Genomic DNA, 22,734 nt, shown 5'->3' on the forward strand with positions numbered 1-22,734 from the left:
CAGCCAGCCAGCCAGCCAGGTGTGACTCCTGACTGCTCCCGAGTCTCAGTGAGGCGTGGACATTATAACCACTGTCAACCCCACAGACTATCTGAGCCGCAGAAAGAAATTCCAATGTGGAAAGGTTACCGAGTTTTTGTCGCGTTTCCTGGATAATCACGTTCGAGCCCTTGACAACCATGTCGGTCAGAGTGGTTTGAATAGTCCTCTTCGGAGCAAGAGCCGCCGCACTGAAACGACAAGAGCCACGCCCCCCAAGAAAAACCACTGACCCCCAGTGCCTTGATGGGCTCGAGGAGGTGTGGTGCAGCTATCAGAAAGCGCCCGCCTCCCTTCCTCAGAGCACTGGAGCTTGAAGCCGGCTACCCCGTGGCACACGTGGTTCACAGGCAGAGGTCAGGGCGCTTGAGGTTATGCCAGCCCTGGGATCGAGGAGTCAGGGATTTTGACAATGACGATGGACTATCCAAAAGCTTTGGGTGTTTCCTGCAGCCTGTTTGTAATGGTGAACGTCAGAAAGAACACCAGAGCCCACCCACAGGGAACTGAGCCATAAATGGTCAGAGCCCCTGAAATTAATGCCTAAAAATAATAAATTATCGAACGGGGCAAAAGAGAAGGTAACACAGCTGTAGTGCCCATGTGCTCTCATTCCATCCTAGTATAGACATCTGCACATGCTACACAAACAGGACGCGGAGGAGCGCACATAGGCAGGAATGAACAGGAATCGAGGCCGCGGGGCCACAGACAGCTTCTGGTAGGCAGACACAATCTGCCTATATTGTAAGGGCTTTCCCTTTTGCCATTTGGAAAAAAATGCCGAGGCTGTGTTAAATTGCTAAAATGTGCTCAATGTTATCAAATGAAGTGCGAGCTCCCTCGGCTAAGTCCGGTTGCATCGAGAATAAAGTCCATGCTTTGAATCGAGGACAAAGTCCCATTGCAGCTCTTTGTACACCGTGCGTTTCCTGGCTTCGGAGCCCCCGGCCAGGGAGTCTATGGAGGGCCCGAGCAGCCCCACCCGCATCCTCCTCCCCCTGCGGCGCTGCACCGAGGGGCATTTGTTCAGTAGGGTGTGCGTTCTGAGGGCTGCGAGCTCGCTCGGTTGAGTCCTGCTGGAGATGATTTCAGGGCTGGTAATGCTAACGTTAACGTACCCTGGAAAACACTATCCAGTGGAATGGGGTAGACCGTGCGTTAGCAATGCTGACGTGCCATTGATGTGCTTTTATAATACACGGATAAATAAAGGCGCACTCTCCCATCAGAAGCCAGACAGGAGTCTGGGCTGTACGTTCGGGAATATCATGACTCAGCGTGTGTTCTCCTTTCTACCTGAAATAAACGGCCTTGGCACATGCAGCGGGCGGTGGATCCTAGAACCTAAACAGGCAGCTTGTGACAGTTACAGAAAAGTCCAACCGTTGGACCCTTTCGCACGAGAAATGCAGCCTGTGCCGCCGGAAGCCCCGAGAACAACGTCTTACACGGAGGCCGCGTACGACTCGGAAGAGACGCCTCCGTAGTAGAAGCCGTCGCGGCAGAGCCGCTCCTTCAGGCCGGCGCCTCTGCGGGTGAACTTCTTTGGAATCCGTCCCCCGGAGAAGGTGGACTGCAGGTCGGCTCGCTTTGCGCTCAGCTTCCTGTACTGCGTCTGGACGTGATATTGACAGTACTCACAGTCATTCTGCAACAGAGCAGCGGCATGAGGGTTAGGGCCCCAGGGCAGAAGGGGGGATCGGGTGGGGTGGGGGTGGGGTCAGATCACTTCTTCCCCCTCAGCTTCCCATGATGCAGTTGTTCGTGCCCAGCCCCCTGATGACACCCAAGACCACTCCCCACAAGGAAGAGCTAAGCAGCTACTAAGAGGAAAGCTCTTCCCCTAACTTCCATCTGGAGCCCTGGACTGTTAAAGCAAAAGACCTAATGCTCATCTCCAAAATGTACATGAACGTCAGCTAGGAGTGAGGTTTTTCTAGGGATTTCCCAGGTTGCCTCCTGGGCAGTGCTGTTCTTTCAGCCAAAGAAACCAAGTACCCTTCTATGCAGTGGGCTCCGAGGTCTGGTGGCAATGGATTTTTCAGGGATCTGGTGGTGGACTAATTTCCTTCCACACAGGAGATGCTGGTTCAGGCCCTGGCTGATGTGCCCAAGGCCCAGCCATCCCTACCTGCCAGGGGTGGCTTGCGTGTTTCCCTGATACTCGACCAGCAAGAGGCGGGAGTGGGGGTTGGGGAGCAGGGGACATGACGGGTCACAAGGCCTCCTGATCTAACTCTGAAGAGAGCTGGGCAGCCTTGGTCCCATGTGGGCGCGTGTGCCCGGGGTCAGGGGCCAACTCCATGGGAAAATGCCGAGCTCCTGCCCTCGCCCCAATGCCATGCTCTCCACTGGAGTTCTGTGAGGTTCTTCCCTCGGAGACCTCCTCTCTTCCCCAGAGATGACACCCAAACCTCTCATGTGCTTCCTTCCAAAGAGCTCTAACATACCCACTGCACACCCACGGGGATGGCTGCAATAGAGACAGCACAGCACTAACGAGCGCCGGAGAGGATGTGGCCGGCCGCTGGGGAGCTCATTCATTGTGGCAGGACTGCACAACGGGCCGGTCACTTTGAAAAATAGTTGGGCAGTTCTTCAAAATAGTAAGCATCGAGTGACCGTAGGATTTAGCAATTCTACATATGCATCCAAAGGAAGTGAAAACCCACCCACACAAAAACCTGCACGCGAACGCTCACAGCATCACGATCTACAATGGCCAAACGTGGACGCCACCTCCATGTCCACCAGCGGAGGAGTGGAATCACGAAACGTGGTCTGTCTAGACAATGGAGCATTATTCAGCCACAAACAAGGAGTGGATGACCCACGAGACATTCTGATCGCTGAAAGCCAGACAGGCTCCCCATTGTGTGATCGGATCCTACTGACGGGAAATGTCCAGAATAAGCAGACCACACGGACGGAAAACACGTCTGTGATTTTTAGAGGCTACAGGGGAGCGCTAATGGGCATGGGAGAAATAATTATACAGAGGTGGTGGTTGCCTACCTCTGTGGATGTACTAGAAGTACTTAATGGTATCCTTTTACAAGGGCGGGTGGTGTGATATGTGAAGGTGATCTCAAAGAAGGATGTTTTAAAAGAGTTTGATGAAAAGATACAATGTAAACTAAGGGAAGATATCCGTGTGTTTCGCTGCTAAGTGCTTGATCTCGGAAGGAAACTAAAAACCTGACTTTCGTAGTTTCTAGTTCTTTGGCAAAAAGAAAAAAAATCACCATCCTTAGAGGTTACCTTCTCCCTGCCCTGCCCCCCACCCCTCACACACACACATGCTCTTCTACCTGCCCTGCCCCCCCACCCCTCACACACACACATGCTCTTCTCCCTGCCCTGCCCCCCCACCCCTCACACACACACATGCTCCTTTTGAAACTGGTCATGCGTAACTGTTTGTGACCACACTGTCTGGGAAAACTCACATCCAGTTCCTCCGTCACCCCTTTCTGTTGGGGAGGACAGTTGTAAACTGGTCGCTCAAGCTAAAGTACCTACAATTTACTCCTCAGAGTTCCCTTCGGTAGTAGCAGAACCCAAGTGAACAAGGTGGGAACCAACCAAATTAACCATCTGGGTGCACGGCTGTCCATTCTTCTTCTTCGCTTTACAGGTCCCCAGGTCAAGCGCTTCACCCATAATCAAGACCTTTTGAGGATGATCAACAGATAGGCACACCTATAAAAGAAAGACGTGAGGTAGGAGACACGGCAGGTGAGGATGGGTGTAAGATTGGTCAGTAAGGATGTGAGGCTTTACTAGTCTAAAGGAATCTGACGTCAAGAGGTTATGAAGCAGCGTAGAGAAGGGAATATGAAAGACATCATTAAAGTTCTCTGCTCAACAGTCAAGTTCAGGTCACTCATTCCCTCCTTGTGATGATGCAGGGTGGTGAGCAGCTCAGCCTCAGGTATGGACCCAGGTCTGGTTTGTTCAGCAATGGCTACAGCCAATGCATTAAGCCAGGTCATGGGAGCAGGGAAGAAAAATATGTGGGGAGCAGGTTTTCCTCCCTCCTTTTGCTAACTTTGTATTGTGATTTGAGTGAAAGTGACTGAGCAACGTGTTTTCCGATTCAGCACTTTATACACGGTACTTCTTGGTCTACTTTGCCATTCCTACAATGTAACAGCCTCCTTTCCCATTTCTTCCCATCTCCATCCCTCCTGCCTGCTGAGCTGTCCATCTCGGGGCAAAGGCTGCTCTATAGGGCTGCCAGCTGCTTGGTCTGTGGAGAGCATATCTCCTGGGTGTTACCGTTCACCTTAAGGTCTGTTGTTGGGTGAAAGGTGAGCTGCCAGGCTGAGAGGAGCTGCAGGCTTGCAGGTGCTTAAGGATCAGACCTGCACGGTTGGTTGTTTGTCTGGTTCTGAGCTATATGCTACATTCTTCTCCCGCTCCACTCAGGATTCCCAATGTGATTCCTTCCAGAGATGCCTGCAGCAGTAGTTGAGCAGTAGGCTCAGGGACACGAAGGCTGGGTATTACATGCTCCATTAGTCCTTTGGACTAATTGCTTCCAGGCATCTTCCACTTTGTCCAGTCTTCTTTAATGTGGACAGGGAGAGACTAACAGCTGTACCTTAGATAGCCACTCCCAATTATAAAACCTCAGTGGCTACTCACCAAAGTAGGATGCAGCACATTGTTCTTTGTGGGCTGTGTTGTGCCCATTGACCTTATGCATCCTGAGAGCCCCCTGCCCCCGGCAACTCATTCTCTCATGGTGTTCGCTTTCTTGATAAAGGGGATTGATAACGCCAGCTCAACCTCCCCCTCTACTTCCTGCCCTGAACGGAGATAGGAGGGCTAAAGCTTCAAAGCCGTCTTGTGACCACGAAGGAAAGGCCAAGAGAATGTGAGAATATACATATACATACATACATACATATATAGTGTGTGAATGTGTGTGTGGAGTGGGTGTTGGGGGGTTGGTAGAACCAACAAGCACATACAAAAGTCCACATTAGTGGAGATAGAATGATAGAGAATTAGGACTAATTGCCCAGCAGTAGACCAGCATAAATGTTATTGATAAAACCTGGCTAAATCATAAAGACAAAAAAAAAAAAAAAAAAAAAGGCAAGAGGGGGCAGTGCCTGGAAAAAGTCTTACCTCCTCTGACCCGTCTTTGGGCTTCATGGGGTTAGCATTGAGTAACCCAATGACAGTGCCTTGTTCGGTCTTCCAGAGTTCTTTGTGAACTTCTCTAAATAAGAACAATGACACGTACCGCGTCAGGTCCCGAAGATCATTCAGCCGCCATATGCTAAATGTTTTCCCCTGGAATAAATATTCATATTCTAATAACGTTTGACGAATGGGTTACATTATTGCCAGCTAAGACTTGCAGGTTCTAGTATGGAAAAAAACATACATCCCCCACTACATAGCCAATCACCGGAAAGTCTGTTAAGTATACATTAATCCCTCCCCTGGGCTTTGGGAGAGCCCTTCCAGCCCTTGCAGGGAGACAGCAGTGCCTTCCTCATGACATGACACACACACTCCTGCACGCACACACACAGGTGAAAGAGGAAAAGGCAAGCTATGCTTTGGATACAAGTTTGTAACTTACTGATAGGAATAGATATCAGGTAAACAATAAATCACTGACTTATCATTGACTAATTATGCTCTTAACAATACTTAAAATAAGGTTCCAGCTCTACATTATTAAATCGACGCTAAGCTTAGAAGATTAACAAAAAAAACGCACACCATAATTTTAAGAAAACTGCATGAGTTGTAAGTTGCATGACTTCATAAGTATTGTTAACCCTCTGAAGAAGCATAAGCCAAAATGCTGACCACTTCGATTACTAGAATAACTTCTACTGTTAGAAACTACAAAAGCACAGTAATTTGAATGATATTGAGTGAAGCTGCCTCACAGAGGCATTGGGTGTGCGGCTCTGAGTTATGGGGAGTGCTGTTACCATTCTTCCTGGTGTTTGTCACTGCTTCATAAGAGCATTCACATAAAACTCCACACCTGTTACTTCAGCGTCACTGCAGCCACCTGTGACACAACTATGACCATAATCCTATGAAAACCAGACGTGCTCACTGTAACAGGGCTATGAGTCTAAGATTCAGATCATTACCCTGCCATCAGATCTCATAAAAATCTAAAGTTGGAGGCTTGGAGAAAATGGCGACCAGATAAGACTCATCCATCCAGGGCTCCTGCTGCCAGACCAGAAAATTGGGAAGGAACAGGGAGGTGGAGTCCTGAAATTAGAACTAGGGTACCAGGGTACCTACTCACAAAGCAAACCAAGAACGCTTTAAAGCGCTCTAGCTTTGTGCAAGCCGGCAGGCACCGGCTGTGCCCTTGCCGGGAGCAGTGATTCCTGCAGGCAGACGCCCAAGAGGGGACAGAATCCCAGACACAAGGGGAACCCCACTCCGGAGCTCTCCGTGTGCTTGGCTGCCTTGAGCTCACAGCCTGGGGAGCGGTGGCGGGTAGCTATAATTTAGAGTAGAAGAAAAAATATATTACCTTAAGAAGATCGCGGTGTGGGAGAAAATAGGCAGAAAGCCAGGAATCCAGGGAGCAAATTTAGTCCAATTGGCCAAGAAGGAAACAACCCCCCTAATAAGCTGGATCTCCCCCTCTGGGGGTCAGACTGACAGCCCCCAAATCGGAGCACATCACAATCATTAAGAAAAAAAGTGAAATATATATTACTGGTTTAAAACTCAAACCCAAGTCTGGTTGCTCAGCTTCAAGGAGCACATACATGGGAGTCTCTCAACATAAATCAGCATAAGAAGAAACCTAGCTAAGGAATGCAAGAACTCAGCAGCAGGGCCTGGCGGCTTTTCGCATAACGAAGACCCAACGACCCACTGTAGCAAGTGTCAGCTTTAAACAGCCCAGTGACTGTGAGAGACAATTTCATTTGATTTTATTCTAGCTGGCCAGGGGGATTAAAAGTAAAATCCTCTGATCTAGTAAGCACCAGCAGACTAGATAGGACAATACCCCAGCTTCCCTCTCAGGGATTCTACACATAGCTGGGAAGGCCCTGCCTGTCCTGGGGCCCTAGACAGGGCTGTGAGAACACCCAGAGCCCCCTCACCACCCCTGCTGCAGTGCTACATACAGCACAAGGGAGGTACACCAGCGAACTCCAGCACCCACGTGACCCCTGGCTACGGGTGTGAGCTTGCTTTTGAAGTAACCCCACACAGCATCTGTGGGACCCTACAGCAAATGGGTACACCACCCGCTACCTTGAGGAAGAGTTGGAACTCCTCCAGCCTCAAGGACAGGGGCTCAAGTCTCAGTTATTCCCTTACCTACTGCTCTATTTCTTCTCTCTATTCACTAGCCCTCTAACTTTCCCACCGCACCCAGTCTCAACGAGCTCAGGTTTGTGTTGGAGTTTTATTTTCTCTCTCCTTTATCCCCTCTTTCTCCTCTTCTCGGCCACTCTCTCCTATCATACGCCACTACTGGCTTCCAGGCCACTACCCTCCGCTTAGGGCAAATCAACCCAAATAGCAGGAGGAACTCCAGCCTGCCCTCTGTGGGAGTACTGTACACCACACAAGGCAACTGGGACAAACATCTACACTGCGCTGTGCTGCTGAGGAAACCTCCATCAGATCTCTAAGGCGATCTTGTCAACTAGGGCAATTCTGCCCAGCACCACTGGGTCCCGGCATTAAAAGGGTACACCAACCTGCCATTTTGGGGCAGGGTCTAAAACCCCTCTGTCCCCACATTCAAGCAATCAGGGATCAGCTATATCTTTATTCTTTATTTCCTCCTTCTCTCTCTCCTCCCTCTTTACCATCATAGCCAATCATAGTGAACTCAGTTGGGCTTATTTCCTTCTTTCTCTTTATTCTCTTTTTCTTTCTTTCCTCTTTCTGTCTTTGTACTTTTTGCCTCTTTCTCTGCTTGCATGATTCTCTCTGCTCCAATTCCTTGCACATACCACTGCTGGTTCCCAGACCCCTACACTCGGCCTAGGGCAACCCTATCCTCCCAGTGGGCAGCCTGACCCCTAAGACAGTGCTACACACAGCACAGCACTATTGAACTAGTTTTAAGATTCTCTCCTCCTTTTTGTCTTTCATTGTGCTCTTCTTACATGTTTTCATCTTTTCCCCTCTCCTTCAAGCTCCTCTCTATTTCCTACCACAACCTCAACAGATTTAGTTCTCCTTTTTATTGTTTTCTTTCTTTTTTCACTGTTTTCACCTTTGTTTACTCTGTGCATATTAGTTGTTGGTGGGTGAGTGGGTGTTGGTTTGCTTGACATTATTGCTCCTGTCTGTGTCTTCCTCTTTCTCACTTTTTCCTCTCATTTCACTCTTTTTCCTGTCACAAGCCACTAGCTGCCTCCAGGCCACTCCCCTCTGCCTAGGGCAACTCTGAAGGCCCAACTGGGGGAGCTCCCATCCGCATTTATTGGCGTGGCAAGCAGCTGGGGAATTCACGCTGGTCTTCTCCCACACACCAAGCAGCAGGGGGTTCTCCCCTACAAAAATTGGGGCCACCCCCAGCCTAAATCCTGAGGCCCTACAAGTGACTGGGGAAACGCCTAACCACCACTTGTGGAGCTCCATGCTACTGTGGGAACATCCACCCAACCTCCCATGCGATCTCTCTGTCTACGGTAATTCCTCTGCCAGCTAGAGCTCTTCGCCAAGGAGGGTGTACCCGCACACCCTCCTCAGCAGTACAGCTGCAGAAAAAAACCCCACAGGACAGCCGAGGTGCTCCAAGAACTGTGAAGCCTACTTAGAGATAGGCCTGGGAAGTGACGGCATCGTGGGCCCACAACAACCCGATCAGTGTCACATGAGAGGAATATCCAACACACATTCCAAGTAACATAATTCTGGACGGCTAGGATAAGAGTGAAACCACAGGAAGAGATGGCGATAGGTTGACCCCTCAGAACAGCTACTGGCAGGTAGTTCATAGAAGTACTCATTCAGATCCCCCAAGAGAGAGCCGAGGGACCTTTGACTCAGGAAGATGGCTCCAGGCTCCTCTAAAACAACACATAAACAGCAACCAGTTCTAACAGCTTCAAGGAAAAAGAAGGAAAAACAGAAAACAATGACGGAAGAAGTCATGAACCTAACGATGTGCACAGAAGAAGCAAATATTGACCTGCATTTTCAAAATGCTGCTTAAAGTCATAAAGGATATGAGGGAAGCAATTCAGAAAAAAGATGAAATGATAGAGGAGATAAAGGCAATGCACCAAAGGGAAACATAAGAGTTAAGGGATGAAATAACAGAATCCAGGTACAAATTGACAGACCTTGCGGATAGGCTTGAGGAGGCAGAGAATCGCACCAGTGACCTAGAGGACAACCAAGCAGACCTCAGTAAACGAGAAAAACAGTCAAATAAGACAATCAAAGAAACTGAAAAAACTTGAGAGCCATGTCAGATGCTACGAAAAGAAACAATATTAGAATAATTGAACTACCGGAACAAGACGCAACAAAGAAGTCAACAGCGAAAATAGCAAGGGAATTCTTAGAGGAAAACCTCCCCAGCTTAATAAATGAAAATCAAGCAACCATACAAGAGCCTGAAAGAAGACCAGCGAGACTGAATCCCAAGAAGTCACCAAGACACATAATTGTCAAACTATCCAACTATGAGGAAAAGGAGATCATAAAAGCAGCTAGGGAAAAACAAACAGTCACAAATAAAGGTACCCCGATAAGAGTGTGTTCAGATCTATCAGCGGAAACGATGAAGAAGAGGGAATGGAGTAACATATTCCAAAAATTGAAGGAAAACTACTTTACCCAGCCAAATTATCTATTAAGGTAGATGGAGAAGTAAGAGTCTTCCCAGACAGGGACAACCTCAAAGAATACATAAAAACAAACCCAGCCTTACAAAAGATCCTTGCTGATCCAGTATGCCCAGAAGATCAACACTCACCAAAGGCAAATAAGAGACCACATAGAACAACCCCACCCACAGGGCGACAAAGAGGAAACAAGCCCCAGGATAGCATCAGCTCAATAGAGGAAAGAAGGCAAACAAACCACTCACACAAAACAAGCGGATAAGAAAGGTAGATAGGGAAATATCCATCACAAAAGGTACAATGTGACATCACAGAGTCCACTGATAGATATAACACTGAATGTCAATGGCCTGAACTCAGGCATTAAAAGGCAGAGAAAAACAGACTGGCTCAGGAAATATAACCCATCAATCTGCTGCCTCTAGGAGACTCATCTCAAGCTTACAGACAAGAACAGGTGGAGAATTAAAGGCTGGAGAAAAATATACCAAGCAAATGGTATATACAAAAAAAGCAGAGGTAGCAATCTTACTATCTGAGCAAATTGTCCTCAAGATACAGGCCATAACAGGAGACAAGGAGGGGCACTATATAATGCTCAAGGGAACAATAAACCAAGAACCAGTGAGCATAATAAACATATATGCACCTAACGAGAGACCTAAGAAATTCGTAAATCAAACACTCCAAAAGATGAAAAAAGAGGTCACAGGCTCAACAATTATACTGTGTGACTTTAATACACCACTCTCTGACAAAGACAGGCTACAGGTTTAAATAGCACAATTGGATGACTTGACTTGATATTTTCAGAGCTTTCCACTCACATGGAAAAACATTCACATTCTTTTCAAGCACACACGGCACATAAGCAAAAATAGACCACATGCTGGGACACAAGTCGAACCTGAGTAAATTCAAGCACATAGAGATTATACAGACATCTCTCTCCGATCATTGTGCCATAAAGCTGGAAATTAACAGGACAGTGAAGAAAACAAGGTAAAACAATTGGAGGATGAACAATTTCCTATTGCAAAAGGAGTAGGTATTGACCCAGATCAGAGATGAAATCAGGAAGTTTCTAGAAACCAATGAGAACGAAAATACGACATACCAAAACCTGTGGGACACAGCAAAGGCATTTATCAGAGGAAGGCTGATAGCAATAAATGCACATATTAAAAAAAGAGAGACTTGTGGATGATATGCCGACACCACTTACACCATTAGAACAGAGTCAATAGAACAACGCTACTCATAGCAAGAGGATAGATATAATAAAAATCAGAGCAGAGATACAGGAGAGGGAAAACAAGAAAACTATGGAAAAACTTAATGCCGCTAAAAGTTGGTTCTTTGAAAGAATGAACAGAATTGATAGACCTTTGGCAAACTTAACCAAAGAAAGGAAGGAAACAAATGACATTTGCAACGATGAGGGACTAGACAGGGGACATTACAACGGACCCTAATGAAATCTAAAGGACAATTATACAGTATTATGAAGTTCTATATTCTAATGAATTCAGCAATTTGGAAGACACGGCCAAATATTTGGAAACACAATCCCTCCCTAGACTATCGCAGATGGATTTCAACAACCTCAACAGACCCATAGCAAAGGAAGAAATAGACAAGATAATCAACAAAAAAATCCCCTGGGCCAGATGGCTTCACAGAATTCTACCAAGCATTCAGGGAACAACTGACACCATCCTATACAAATTCTTCCAGAACACAGAAAAAGACAGAAAACTCCCAAACTCTTTCTATGAAGCTAGTATAACTTTGATACCTAAAGCAGGAAAAGATGCCACAAGAATCGAGAACTATACACCAATATCCCTGGTGAACATCTATGCAAAAATCCTACAAAATACTGGCCAATAGAATACAAAAACATATTAAAAAAATAATTTACCACGACCAAGTGGGATTCATACCAGGGGTGCAGGGATGGTTCAACATACGAAAGACTATCAGCATTATTCACCGCATTGGCAGGAAAAATGATTAGAACCACATGATATCAATAGATGCGGAAAAAGCATTCGACACATCCAACACACATTCCAACACTTAAGAAGACAGGAATAGAAGGAAAATTCCTCAATATTATACAAGCCATATATGAAAAGCCAAAAGCTAAATGTGGTAGTTAACGGAGAAAAGCGTAAAACAATTCCACTGAAAAAGGGGACCAGACGAGGATGCCCTTTGTCCCCACTCCTATTTAACATCGTACTGGAGGGCCTATCTAACAACATAAGACAAAGGAAAGATATTAAAGTTCTTCAACTGGGAAAGAACAGGTGAAATTATCATTATTTGCAGATATGATTCTATATCTTGGAGATCCCTTAAATTCCACAAGCGGAGAGTTGGAAGCAATAGAGTGCAGGATACAAAATCAACAAACAGAAGTCTATTGGACTGCTCTACACATCAGACAAGACCACAGAAGAGATGATTAAAAAGGTAGTACCTTTTAAAATTGCCACACATTGAAATACCTAGGGATATAACTGACTAAAATACCGAAAGATTTGTATGATAAAAATTATAAAACACTATTTCAAGAAACCATGAGTGACCTCAACAAATGGAAAAATATCCCATGTTCATGGGTTGGCAGACTGAATATCGTAAAGAAGTCAGTTCTGCCCTGGGCACTACATAAGTTCAATGCTATCCCAATACAAATACCACCATCCTTCTTCAACGAATAGGAAAAACAGATTACCAACTTCATATGGAGAGGGAAGAAGCCCAGAATTAGCAGAGAACTCTTCAAGAAGGACAAAGTGGGAGGGTTTTCTATACCTGATTTTAGTACGTACTGTACAGCCACAGTAGTCAAAATAGTGTGGTACTGGCAAAATGACAGATATTCACACCAATGGAAAAGAACTGAAGACACAGAAATAAAAACATCAGCATACAGGCAACTGATCTTTGAAAAGGGCCCAAAAAATATTAAATGGGAAGCAGATGCCATCTTCAATAAATGGTGCTGGAAAAAATGGGTATCTACCTGCAGAAAAATGAAACAAGACCCTTACCTCACTCCACGCACAAGAATAAACTCAAGGTGGATCAGACCTTGAGATAAAACCCCAATTAGGGCCATCAATGAGGGAACTGGGACAAATCTGAGAACCTTGACACAGGGATTACATAGGCTATCAGAAATAGAGAAGGACACAAATACAGAGGAGTCACAAATAGACAAGTGGGATGTACTGAAGATAAGACACCTGTGACCATCGAAAGAATTCACCAAGAGAGTCCACGGACTGGGAAAACATATTTTAGCAGTGACACATCAGACAAAGGCCTCATTACTAAAATCTACAATACTTTGCCAGCTTTCAATAAGAGAAAAACTAATTGCCCACTGAGGAGGTGGGCAAAGGACCTGAACAGAAGTTTCAGAGTCTGAAATCTGAATGCCAATAAACATATGAGAAAATGTTCCCGATCATTAGCCATAAGAGAAATGCAGACCAAAATAACTGAGATACCACTTAACACCTTAAGAGGTAGCCCAATTCAAAAAATCAGAAAGCAACAAGTGTTGGAGGGCTGTGGTGAGATAGGAACTCTCATCCACTGCTGGTGGACCTGTAGGTATGTACAGCCACTATGGAAATTGATTTGGCGATTTCTCAAACAGATGGAAATTGAGTTACCATACGACCCAGCAAGCCCTCTACGGGGCTTATACCCAGAAGAGGCAAGAAACAAACCACGGCCAGATATCTGTGCTCCAGTGTTCATTGCGGCACAGTTCACAATTGCAAGGAGCTGGAAACAACCCAAATTCCCATCAACAGACGAATGGATTAAAAAACTGTGGTACATACATACAATGGAGTACTATGCATCGCTAAAAAGCAATGATGAACGCATGAAGCATATCGCTGCATGGGAAGAACTGGAAGAAATCATGCTAAGTGAAGTAAGCCAAGCATAAAAGGACAAGCATAACATGAGTCTGCTGAGGTAAGTTTATATATATAAGAGAACAGAAAGGTGAGTGCAAAAGGGACACAGGGAAAAAGCTACAAACACTCCAGGGGTGAGGTCCAGGTCGTATGGCAGGAGACAGACCAAATCCAGGGATACATATGGTAGCAAACTAAAACAGGGGTGGAGAGAGGAAAGGGGAAAGGAAAAAATAAAGATGTGTGGTGGGGGAATAGGGCACTGACCCACCCAAGGGGAGGGGGCAGTTTGTGTCTCCACAGGGAAAGAGGGACCAGATATAAAGCCAGTGCCAGACGAATGTGCCCCGGCAAGGAGGGGGAAGCCAATGGAGAGGCCTGAGGGCTCGACCCCCATACCAGCTACCTCACCCCAGAATAATTTACTTGAGAGGACGGCACTGAAGCTGCAGCTGGGGGAGAAAGGCATGTTTGATCAGAGCAAATGGGAGCAAAGAAGGGGGAGGAAGAGAGTGGAGCACATCCTGGCCCATCAGGTCTGGAGGACGATATCCCCACTCTGAACAGCCAATGGACAGAGTGGACAATATGGCTGATCCCACTATGAGAAACACTGTCCCTTGATGGCCCAGGGCCCTAAGGGGGACAACACTGGAGACTCCGGGCTAGGACTGGCCCAGGCTGACCCTGTGACACCGAGGCAAACCACTAAAAGCATGCAGCAGAGCGACCATGGGAGCAGAGCAGGGAAGCCCCTGAGGGAGTACAAAGGACAGACTTGGGGGTCAAAGCATGGTACCCCATTGGACTGTAGGACACACCTTGATCCAATTATAGGTTTTTCTCTGTTTAAAAATTTTTTCTTTTAATTTACTCTTCTATGGGTAATTGGTTTCCCTTTTTGTTGTCATCGCTGTGTTCTCACTCATTGCCTATCTTGCTATGGCTTGATTTTTGGTGCATATCATTATTTCTACAGATCTATCTAGATAAGATAGACTGGATGAATAGTCTGGAGGAGAAAACAACAGGACCAATGGTTCCGGGGGAGGAGGGGGAAAGAGGTGGTGCTGACCAACCCAGGGACAGGGGAGCAATAAGTGATCCAAAATCAGTAGCAAGGAGGGTGTGAGAGGCCTGGTAGGGATTCAGCAAGGGCAAGGTAACCGAGAGAAATTACTGAAACCCAAATGAGTGCTTAGCATGATAGTGGGACAAGAGGAAAGTAAAAGGAAATAGAGGAAAGAACTAGGTAACAAAGGGTATTTATAGAGGTCCAAAGACTGGAATGTACATATGTAAATATATTTCTATGAGTGTGGGGAAACAGTGCTATGTGCATATATTTATGGGTTTAGTATTGAGGCAGCAGATGGACATTGGGCCTCCACTCAAGCACTTACTCAATGCACGAACACGTTGTTCTATTAAATTGGCATTCCAGGATGCACACTTCCCGACACAATTGCTGAAGAAATGTGTGCATAAGCAAATGTGGTGAAGAAAGCAGATAGTGCCCAGCTATAAAAAGATATAGCATCTGGGGTCTTAAAGGCTTTAAGATTAACAAGCGGCCATCAAGCTCAGAAGCATCAAAGTCCACATGGAAGAAGCACACCAGCCTGTCTGACAACCACAGGTGCAGAAGGGACCAGTTATCAGACATGAAAGAACTAAAAATCATATCAATGGGTGCCCACCTCCCTGATACGATCAATGAAGACAAACATGTGCATAAGCAAATGTGGCGAAGAAAGCTGATGGTGCCCAGCTATCAAAAGATATAGCGTCTGGGATCTTAAAGGAACAAAAAAAATCATGTCATTGAAAATGTGGGTGAGTGCAGAGTGGAGACTCAAAGCCCATTGGTAGCCAACCGGACACCCCTTACTGAAGAATTATGGGGAGGAGATGAACCAGTCAGGGTGCAGGATAGCAATGATGAAACAATATAACATATAACTTTCCTCTAGATCACTATCATGATCCTAATTCTACCTTACAAATCTGGCTAGACCAGAGGACGTACACAGGCACAGATAGCAACTGGAAACACAGGGAATCCAGGACCGATGACTCCTTCAGGACCAGTGGTGAGAGTGGCGATGCTTGGAGGGTGGAGAGAATGTGGGGTAGAAAGGGGGAACTGATTACAAGAATCTACGGATACCCTCCTCCCAGGGGAAGGGACAACAGAGAAGAGGGCGGGGGGAGATGTCGGACAGTGTAACATGACAAAATAATAATAATTTATGACTGATGAAGGGTTCATGAGGTAGGGGGAGTGGGGAGGGAGGGGGAAAATGAGCAGCAGATATTAAGGGCTCAAAAGAAGGCCAATGTTTTGAGAATGATGATGGCAACAAATGTACATAAGTTCTTGACACAATGGATGTATGTATGGATTGTGATCAGAATAATATGAGCCCCCAATAAAATGATTTTAAAAATCTACAGTTGGCCAAGATCTAAATCAGAGAATGAAACTATTAGTGAGCGTGACTACGCATAGTATTTTGAAGCTGGAAAAAAATTTTCAATAAAACCAAAGGGAGCTACTTTATTTTTTCGGCCCTTCAATAAGATTAGGAAGCTATGGTAGCATAGTGGTTATGCGGTGGGCTACTGCTAACTGCAAGGTCAGCCGTTCAAAACCACCAGCTACTCCATGGGAGAAAGTGGCGGCCTTCTATTCCCAAAAAGAAATACAGTTTTGGAAACCCACAAGGGTCTTTCTACCGTCTTTTAGGGTCACTATGAATCAGAATCGACTCAATGGCAGTGAATCTTTTGGTTCAAAAAGATTCAGAAAGATCAGCCTAAGGACACGTAACCAGTTAAAGGGTGAACCAGGTTTAGACAAGTTCTCGGACGTGCCTGGTCACAGGCCATGTTCCCACTCGGCCTCAGTCCACTGAGATGTGCTTACTTTTACGAGGTCTGTTGTAATACCCAACAAACGCAACATGCCATCCCTACTCCAGCGTGAGCCAGCCGTCCAAGAACTTCTGCCATTGCCAGCTGATAGCTAATGTGACCATCAGCCTCTGTGATACCTGTTCCCCTCTTCTACGGGGGGCGAGGGGGCGGGTGGCAGGGCAGTGTCCAAGGGGCAACCACGTGTCATCCAAAATAAGACCAAATGAAATACAACAGTGGTCTGGATGATGAAGGGCCCACGACACCTCCACAACTCGATCTCCTTCAAGCAGGGCATTCTGACAGCCACTCGTCCGGGACAGCCCCTCGGTGACGGCGTACAGCAGGAGTTTCACATCGCAATGCCGGCAGAGGCTCGACACAGCAACTGCAGATGGCGACCCCCTTGGCAGAAGTTGGTGGTTACGTGGCTAAGCGGCTGGTCAAATGGCTTACCGTATTAGAACTCTGTGGAGTGACTTTCTTCACAATGACCCCAAAGGTCACCCAGTCCATTTCTTCCAACGTCTCCTGGGCCATCTTCTCCTTGATCTGAGACAGTCTGATTAGCTTTCGGCCAACCATTTTTCTGTTCATTTCTGTGGAGGATACTCGAGGCCTCCTGTGGAAGAGACCCGTCACGGATAGGTAGCATGCTACAAAATAAGAGACTGCCTGGCACTGCCCGGGGAGGTGTGATGGGGGCAGAAACCTCTAGCGGGGCTGGTACAGAGTATGGACAAGGCACACACTTTATGCTACATAGTTATTACAGCTAAGTATGCTTTCTTTGGAAACAACTATAGCTTTTGGAAAATAAGATCACCAATTCTTCAAATTCTGTGATAGTACCTAACATATGTCAACAAGATATACATATATACATTAAATCATACTAGATGCTACAGTCTTAAACTCAACACTTTTATATATTTAGAAGAGGTTTCTGCACTTTTATTAAGTTTACTACTTATTTATTCAAAGTTACTATCCCTTTTTAAAAACAAATATCTGTCTTTTATTGACAGTGGAAACCAAACTTCCTTAAATGTCCTATGCTGAGTCACACCCAGCGTCAGAGCTTGGCTAAGGACAAGGATGGCATGCTCTCCGTGCAGAGCAGGAAGGTGGCTCCAGTTACTGACCTGAGCCTCAGGCCAGAGAAGGCTTCCACAGAGACAGGTGCAGTCTGGTCCCCAGAGCTCTTTGGGGCCCTCCAGCTCTGATCTCTCTGCATCCCATTAGGTTTGTTCCCAGGAATATTTTGGAGTGGTTGGGACGGAGCACTTGCCACCCCCGAAGAAGAACTCTGAGGCCCTGGGAAGTGAACATACAAAGTGAAACGACGGCCACATTGATCCCTGTATTCCTGCCTTTTCCGGATCTGCCTCATTGGTCACAAACCCATACAACTACCAAATTACAAGAGGACGAAGCAAGTCGACCAGGTCATTTCTGTCCTCGGTTATTATAATTCATGAAGCATCATTTTACCTCCAATACTGCTGCTTTCAACACAGTAGCTGCTCTCTACATGTGTGACTGGTCCAAATTATAGTGCCAACCCCGTCACATACACCCTGTATTTTTATATGTGTATTTTTACAGGGTATATGTGACGGGGTTGGCATGATGAAGTCACCATGCCTGGTACTCGTATGTGGGTATATGTGCATGTGGATGAACCTGCCTGGAGATGGATAGAGGAGCGGTGTCTTAGGTCTTAAGACCATCGGAAATCATGTGTTTTCTGATGGTCTTGGGCGACCCATGTGAAAGGGTCGTTTGAACCCCCCAAAGGGGTCGCGACCCACAGGTTGAGAACCTCTGCTCTAGAACCTTATTAGTGACACTGGCAATGCCATTAACTGAGTTGTCGCTGCACACAGAGCATTGGGCCTGATTTGATAAGGGCCCAGAGTTTAGCCCTACTTCAGGAATGAGTAAGTATTGGAGCTTTGTGTCTCCATCCAACTCTACCTGAAGAAAGTCAAGAGCCGGCTTTACTTTCTTTTCTTTCATTTCCCCCTATCCCATTTTATTTGGGGGATGGGAGGAGGGGGTGGTAAGAGCAGCAGGAGATTTTACTATTGCTTGAATGAAATCATATTTTAGAGGCACTGAGAATTCCATCCAAGGCTGGTCAACTCAGGCATTTTTCTTGGTAAATGATTACTCGCTCTTCCGTAACAAAGTGCTGTTTACTTCCAAATGCACTTTGGATAATTGCTCCCAGATAGGGATCAAGGTGATCCTAGACCTTTAGAAACCACCCTGAAGTCCCATCGCTTCAAAACTAGACTTTACAAACACTGCTTAGTGAGTCACGTCAATAACGCCAAAGGTCGCAAGCGAGTGGACACTATTTACAAGCAGATGCCCGAGCTGTGCAACCCGTTGCCAAGCCAGAGGCCGCAGATAGGCTTTCTGATTGCCACATGCCAGTGTGGTTCAGAGGGGTTTTCTGAATACACACCATCATGAGCATGTCGCTGTGTCATCTGCAGTCCGTTTGGGCTTAGGTCTTCCCACAAAACCATCGCCTTGGGAAATGAACTCAGTCCAGCACAGTCAGTCCATAGGGTGTAGGCATCATTTTCATTGTTACCTATGTGTACACTGTGTGCTTGGTGAAATAAAATTTTCGTTGTCTGCCAATCTAAACTCCTGGCAGAAGATGTTCTCTTGGTTGGCATTAAAAAAAAAAATTTTTTTTTTTATAATGGACTCTCTCTGGCTTGCTACAGCATGGCACTGACAATTGATAGCATAATTTGTGATATCTTCCCAAGCCTGAAGACGAGATCTCTAGACTCTAGGCATGTGAGTTCAGTCCAGTGGCTACACTTGACTAGAGTCCAAGTAAAACGAAAGTTTGGGGGTTTTTTCTCTTTAAAAATGAAAAAGTCAGCTCACGAAATAGCTACAATGTTTCTAAGGGGGCAACTTGTGATACAGAGAAAGGAAATCTATAAAATTTACTTTTCTCAATGAAATGAGAAGCTGGAGGGGCCGACTGTCTTGGGCAACTGAGTGAGAGCGCTGGCAACCGTGAGACGCGGCACACCTCACCTGCCGGAGCAGCCTTTGGAGCCCGAGCCACCCGCTTGGCTTTGGGGAGAACCGAGACATCCAGTTCTTCAGAAAAGCACGTTGACTCCTGGACTCTCTGAACCTTCTTCTCCTTCAGAGACGGACGTGGAGACGTAGCTACTGGATAGAAAGTAGAAGAAGTGAGTAAGAGGGGGAACTGATGACAGGGATCTACATATAACCTCCTCCCTGGGGGACGGACAACAGAAAAGTGGGTGAAGGGAGACGTTGGACAGTGTAAGATATGACAAGATAATAATTTATAAATTATCGAGGGCTCATGAGGGAGGGGGGAAATGAGGAGCTGATACCAAGGGCTCAAGTAGAAAGCCAAGGTTTTGAGAATGATGAGGGCAACCCATGTACAAATGTGCTTGACACAATGGATGGATGCATGGATTGTGATAAGAACTGTACAAGCCCCCAATAAAATGATTAAAAAATTTTAAAAAAAATAAAAAAATAAAAGTGAGCAAGATAAAAAATAAATAAACACGATTATCAATTGAAAAAGAAAAGTAGTAAGGAAAGGGGCCGTTGTGCCACAAGCTGGATGCGACAGTGATGTTAGTTAATAATATACTTCCCATGCATAATACTATGAGTGCAATGTGCACACGGCCATGACTGCCGCTTAATGTCAAGGGATGCCAACGATTCCAGAATGACAGGTTGATTACCAGGGGCTTTGTGCAGGTAGGCCGGACTTGCAGGCTGTTGGATTGTTGCTACTTTGAGCTGCTCTTGCAATGACTTCATTTGCTCTTGAAGCTTCCTTAGTTCCTCTAGAAAAGAAAATAGATTAAGAACCAAGCCGGGGTGGGGGTGGGGGTTGTTGTTAGACGTAACGGACGTGCTATTCCGTGGTGGAAATGCTGGAAATATTTTTGGCGACTCCCTGCGACCAAGCTTGAGCTCCACAACACAATTACACACTGAAATGGCCTGAGCAATAGAGGCACTCCAAAGAACTCCCTAAGTAAAACCCACTTTGATTTCCGGTAACGTCCCTAGTATCTAAGCTGGTATGGAATCTACGCTGCTGACAGGTATCAGACACACGTCTTCTGGTAAGTGTTCAGGGTTCAGAAAATCACGATACATCATTCATAAACTATCTTAACTGATATGCACACGCAGCAGCTTTGTGGTACTTGCCCTGGCTCCGCCTGCAGATCAATCGCAAAGCCATCGTCTCCTCTAACACCATGAAGCTGCCGCAGCATGAGCATCGGTTGTAGTCGACACAAGGAGGCCCTTTAGCAGCTAACTGCTGACCTTACGTGTGTGATCTATCGCACACAATTTTTAATAAAGTCGTTTATTTCTATCCTTGAATCAGCAGCTAATGTAATGAGCAAAAATAATGAAAGAAGACAATTAAGTAGTTAAACGCACCTTGCAATTCTTGATTTGTTTTCTCTTGACCTGAGGTAGGGGCAGGGGCAGGAAGAGCCCTATTTTTCGTTGACTGCGAAGTAGGGACTTCTTCTTCATCTGTCAGATCTCCCATGTCTCCAAAGAGCATGGCCAGGCTTTCCTTCTCGTCTTCATGCCTCTCTGCTTCGTCATCACCAGCCTCCTCTGAGTAAGATTCGCCATCTCCGTCAGCATCAAACAGCTCATCAAACTGGTCGGGTTCAGCATCTTCCTGGGCCAAGGGCCTGTCCTCTTCTGAGTTACAGCGCGAGGCAGACTCATTCTCCTCCAGCAGTGCCGTTAGCAGAGACAGATCGTCTTCCTCGCCTGGGGGACGACGGGTGGACACAAAGAAAGAAATGAAGACTACCAGGAGGAAAAAGCAAACTCACAACTGCGAATGACAAGTACTGTGAATTGAAAAATTCAAGAAGAATAAGAGAGCTTAAATGTCAATGTCGCTTTTCAAAAGGGTTTTCAAAAATGGCTCTGCAGAGCCCCCATTTTGCCTGATACGTCTGCTGCTGTCCTGGCCCTGGGCTCTCCGTCCCCAAGTGGCCCGTGGGCACCCACTGTCATTGGGTTGATTCCACCTGGCAGTGACCCCATCGGCGCATATCTGCTGAAGGACAACAAACGTAGGCCAGGCACTGTGTACCTGGATTACTGCAAATGATGAAGTCCCCAGCTGGTGTAGTCTACGTCAGGCTAAAAGTTGGTGGTTCAAATCCACCCAACAGCAGAGCGGAAGAAAAGCCTGGCAACTGCTTCTGTAAAGATGGCAGCCACGGAAACCCGTTGGAGCAGCTCTACCTAGCGCGGGAACTTCCCGCACACCATCCGCCATGAAGCTCAACCAACAAGGGCATACACTGACGAGCACACTCCGGCATGTAGAGCATCCCTCTCTGCCTAACTGCTGGCGAACACCTGTTCTTAAATATGTAAAGACACAGAGAATACCATAAAAAGCCATCATGGCCGATCACCCCGCATTAGAGTCGCAGCGGCACGATCCAGGGAGGAAATACTGGCGTCGCCAAGGACTCCCCTGTACTTGGCTCCACAGCCAACAGTCATGGAAGCAAGAGTCAAAGGGTCAACGAGGAAAGCAGACCAAAGAAGAACCGATGCTCTTTGAATTGTGGTGTTGGTGAAGAATACTGAATATACCACGGACGGCCAGAATCCAGGAAACGCAGCAAAAACGATGAAGTACATTTTAAAATCCACAACCGTGGCGGAAAAAAATTAAATGACATCAAATCCTGGTGAGGTGAAGCGGACACAGTCCCTGTGTACAATAAACTGCGAATAAAACTGCTTGAGAACAATTTGGCAACGTGGGGCAGTGAATTACTTAATAGGACCTTTCTAGCCCTAGTCTGCATAAAATGACATGGTGTTTATGCCCCCCTGGGGGATTGAACAGCTTGCTAATAACGTAAATAAGGCTCACCGTATCCATGGAAGGAAGGTAGGGCTAT

At 46.4% G+C, this 22,734-nt stretch overlaps 1 protein-coding gene across 2 annotated transcripts in view; it reads right to left on the minus strand.

Annotated features, from left to right (window-relative positions):
* Nucleotides 1-22,734, minus strand: part of MCM10 (minichromosome maintenance 10 replication initiation factor) — a 48,903-nt gene that overhangs the window by 20,579 nt on the left and 5,590 nt on the right. Inside the window, exons 3-11 of one of the 2 annotated variants that reach the window (XM_075552365.1) lie at nt 21,227-21,574; nt 20,509-20,613; nt 19,808-19,945; nt 17,881-18,052; nt 17,192-17,357; nt 5,182-5,349; nt 3,628-3,744; nt 1,491-1,690; nt 130-230 (exon numbers count right to left, since the gene is read on the minus strand). In XM_075552365.1, coding sequence (XP_075408480.1) covers nt 130-230; nt 1,491-1,690; nt 3,628-3,744; nt 5,182-5,349; nt 17,192-17,357; nt 17,881-18,052; nt 19,808-19,945; nt 20,509-20,613; nt 21,227-21,574 — 1,515 coding nt within the window. Of the gene's footprint in view, nt 1-129; nt 231-1,490; nt 1,691-3,627; nt 3,745-5,181; nt 5,350-17,191; nt 17,358-17,880; nt 18,053-19,807; nt 19,949-20,508; nt 20,614-21,226; nt 21,575-22,734 lie in introns of both variants that reach the window. The other variant, XM_075552364.1, reaches the window with a different exon arrangement.

This window comes from Tenrec ecaudatus, chromosome 6, assembly GCF_050624435.1.
Source record: "Tenrec ecaudatus isolate mTenEca1 chromosome 6, mTenEca1.hap1, whole genome shotgun sequence".
Classification (NCBI taxonomy): domain Eukaryota; kingdom Metazoa; phylum Chordata; class Mammalia; order Afrosoricida; family Tenrecidae; genus Tenrec; species Tenrec ecaudatus.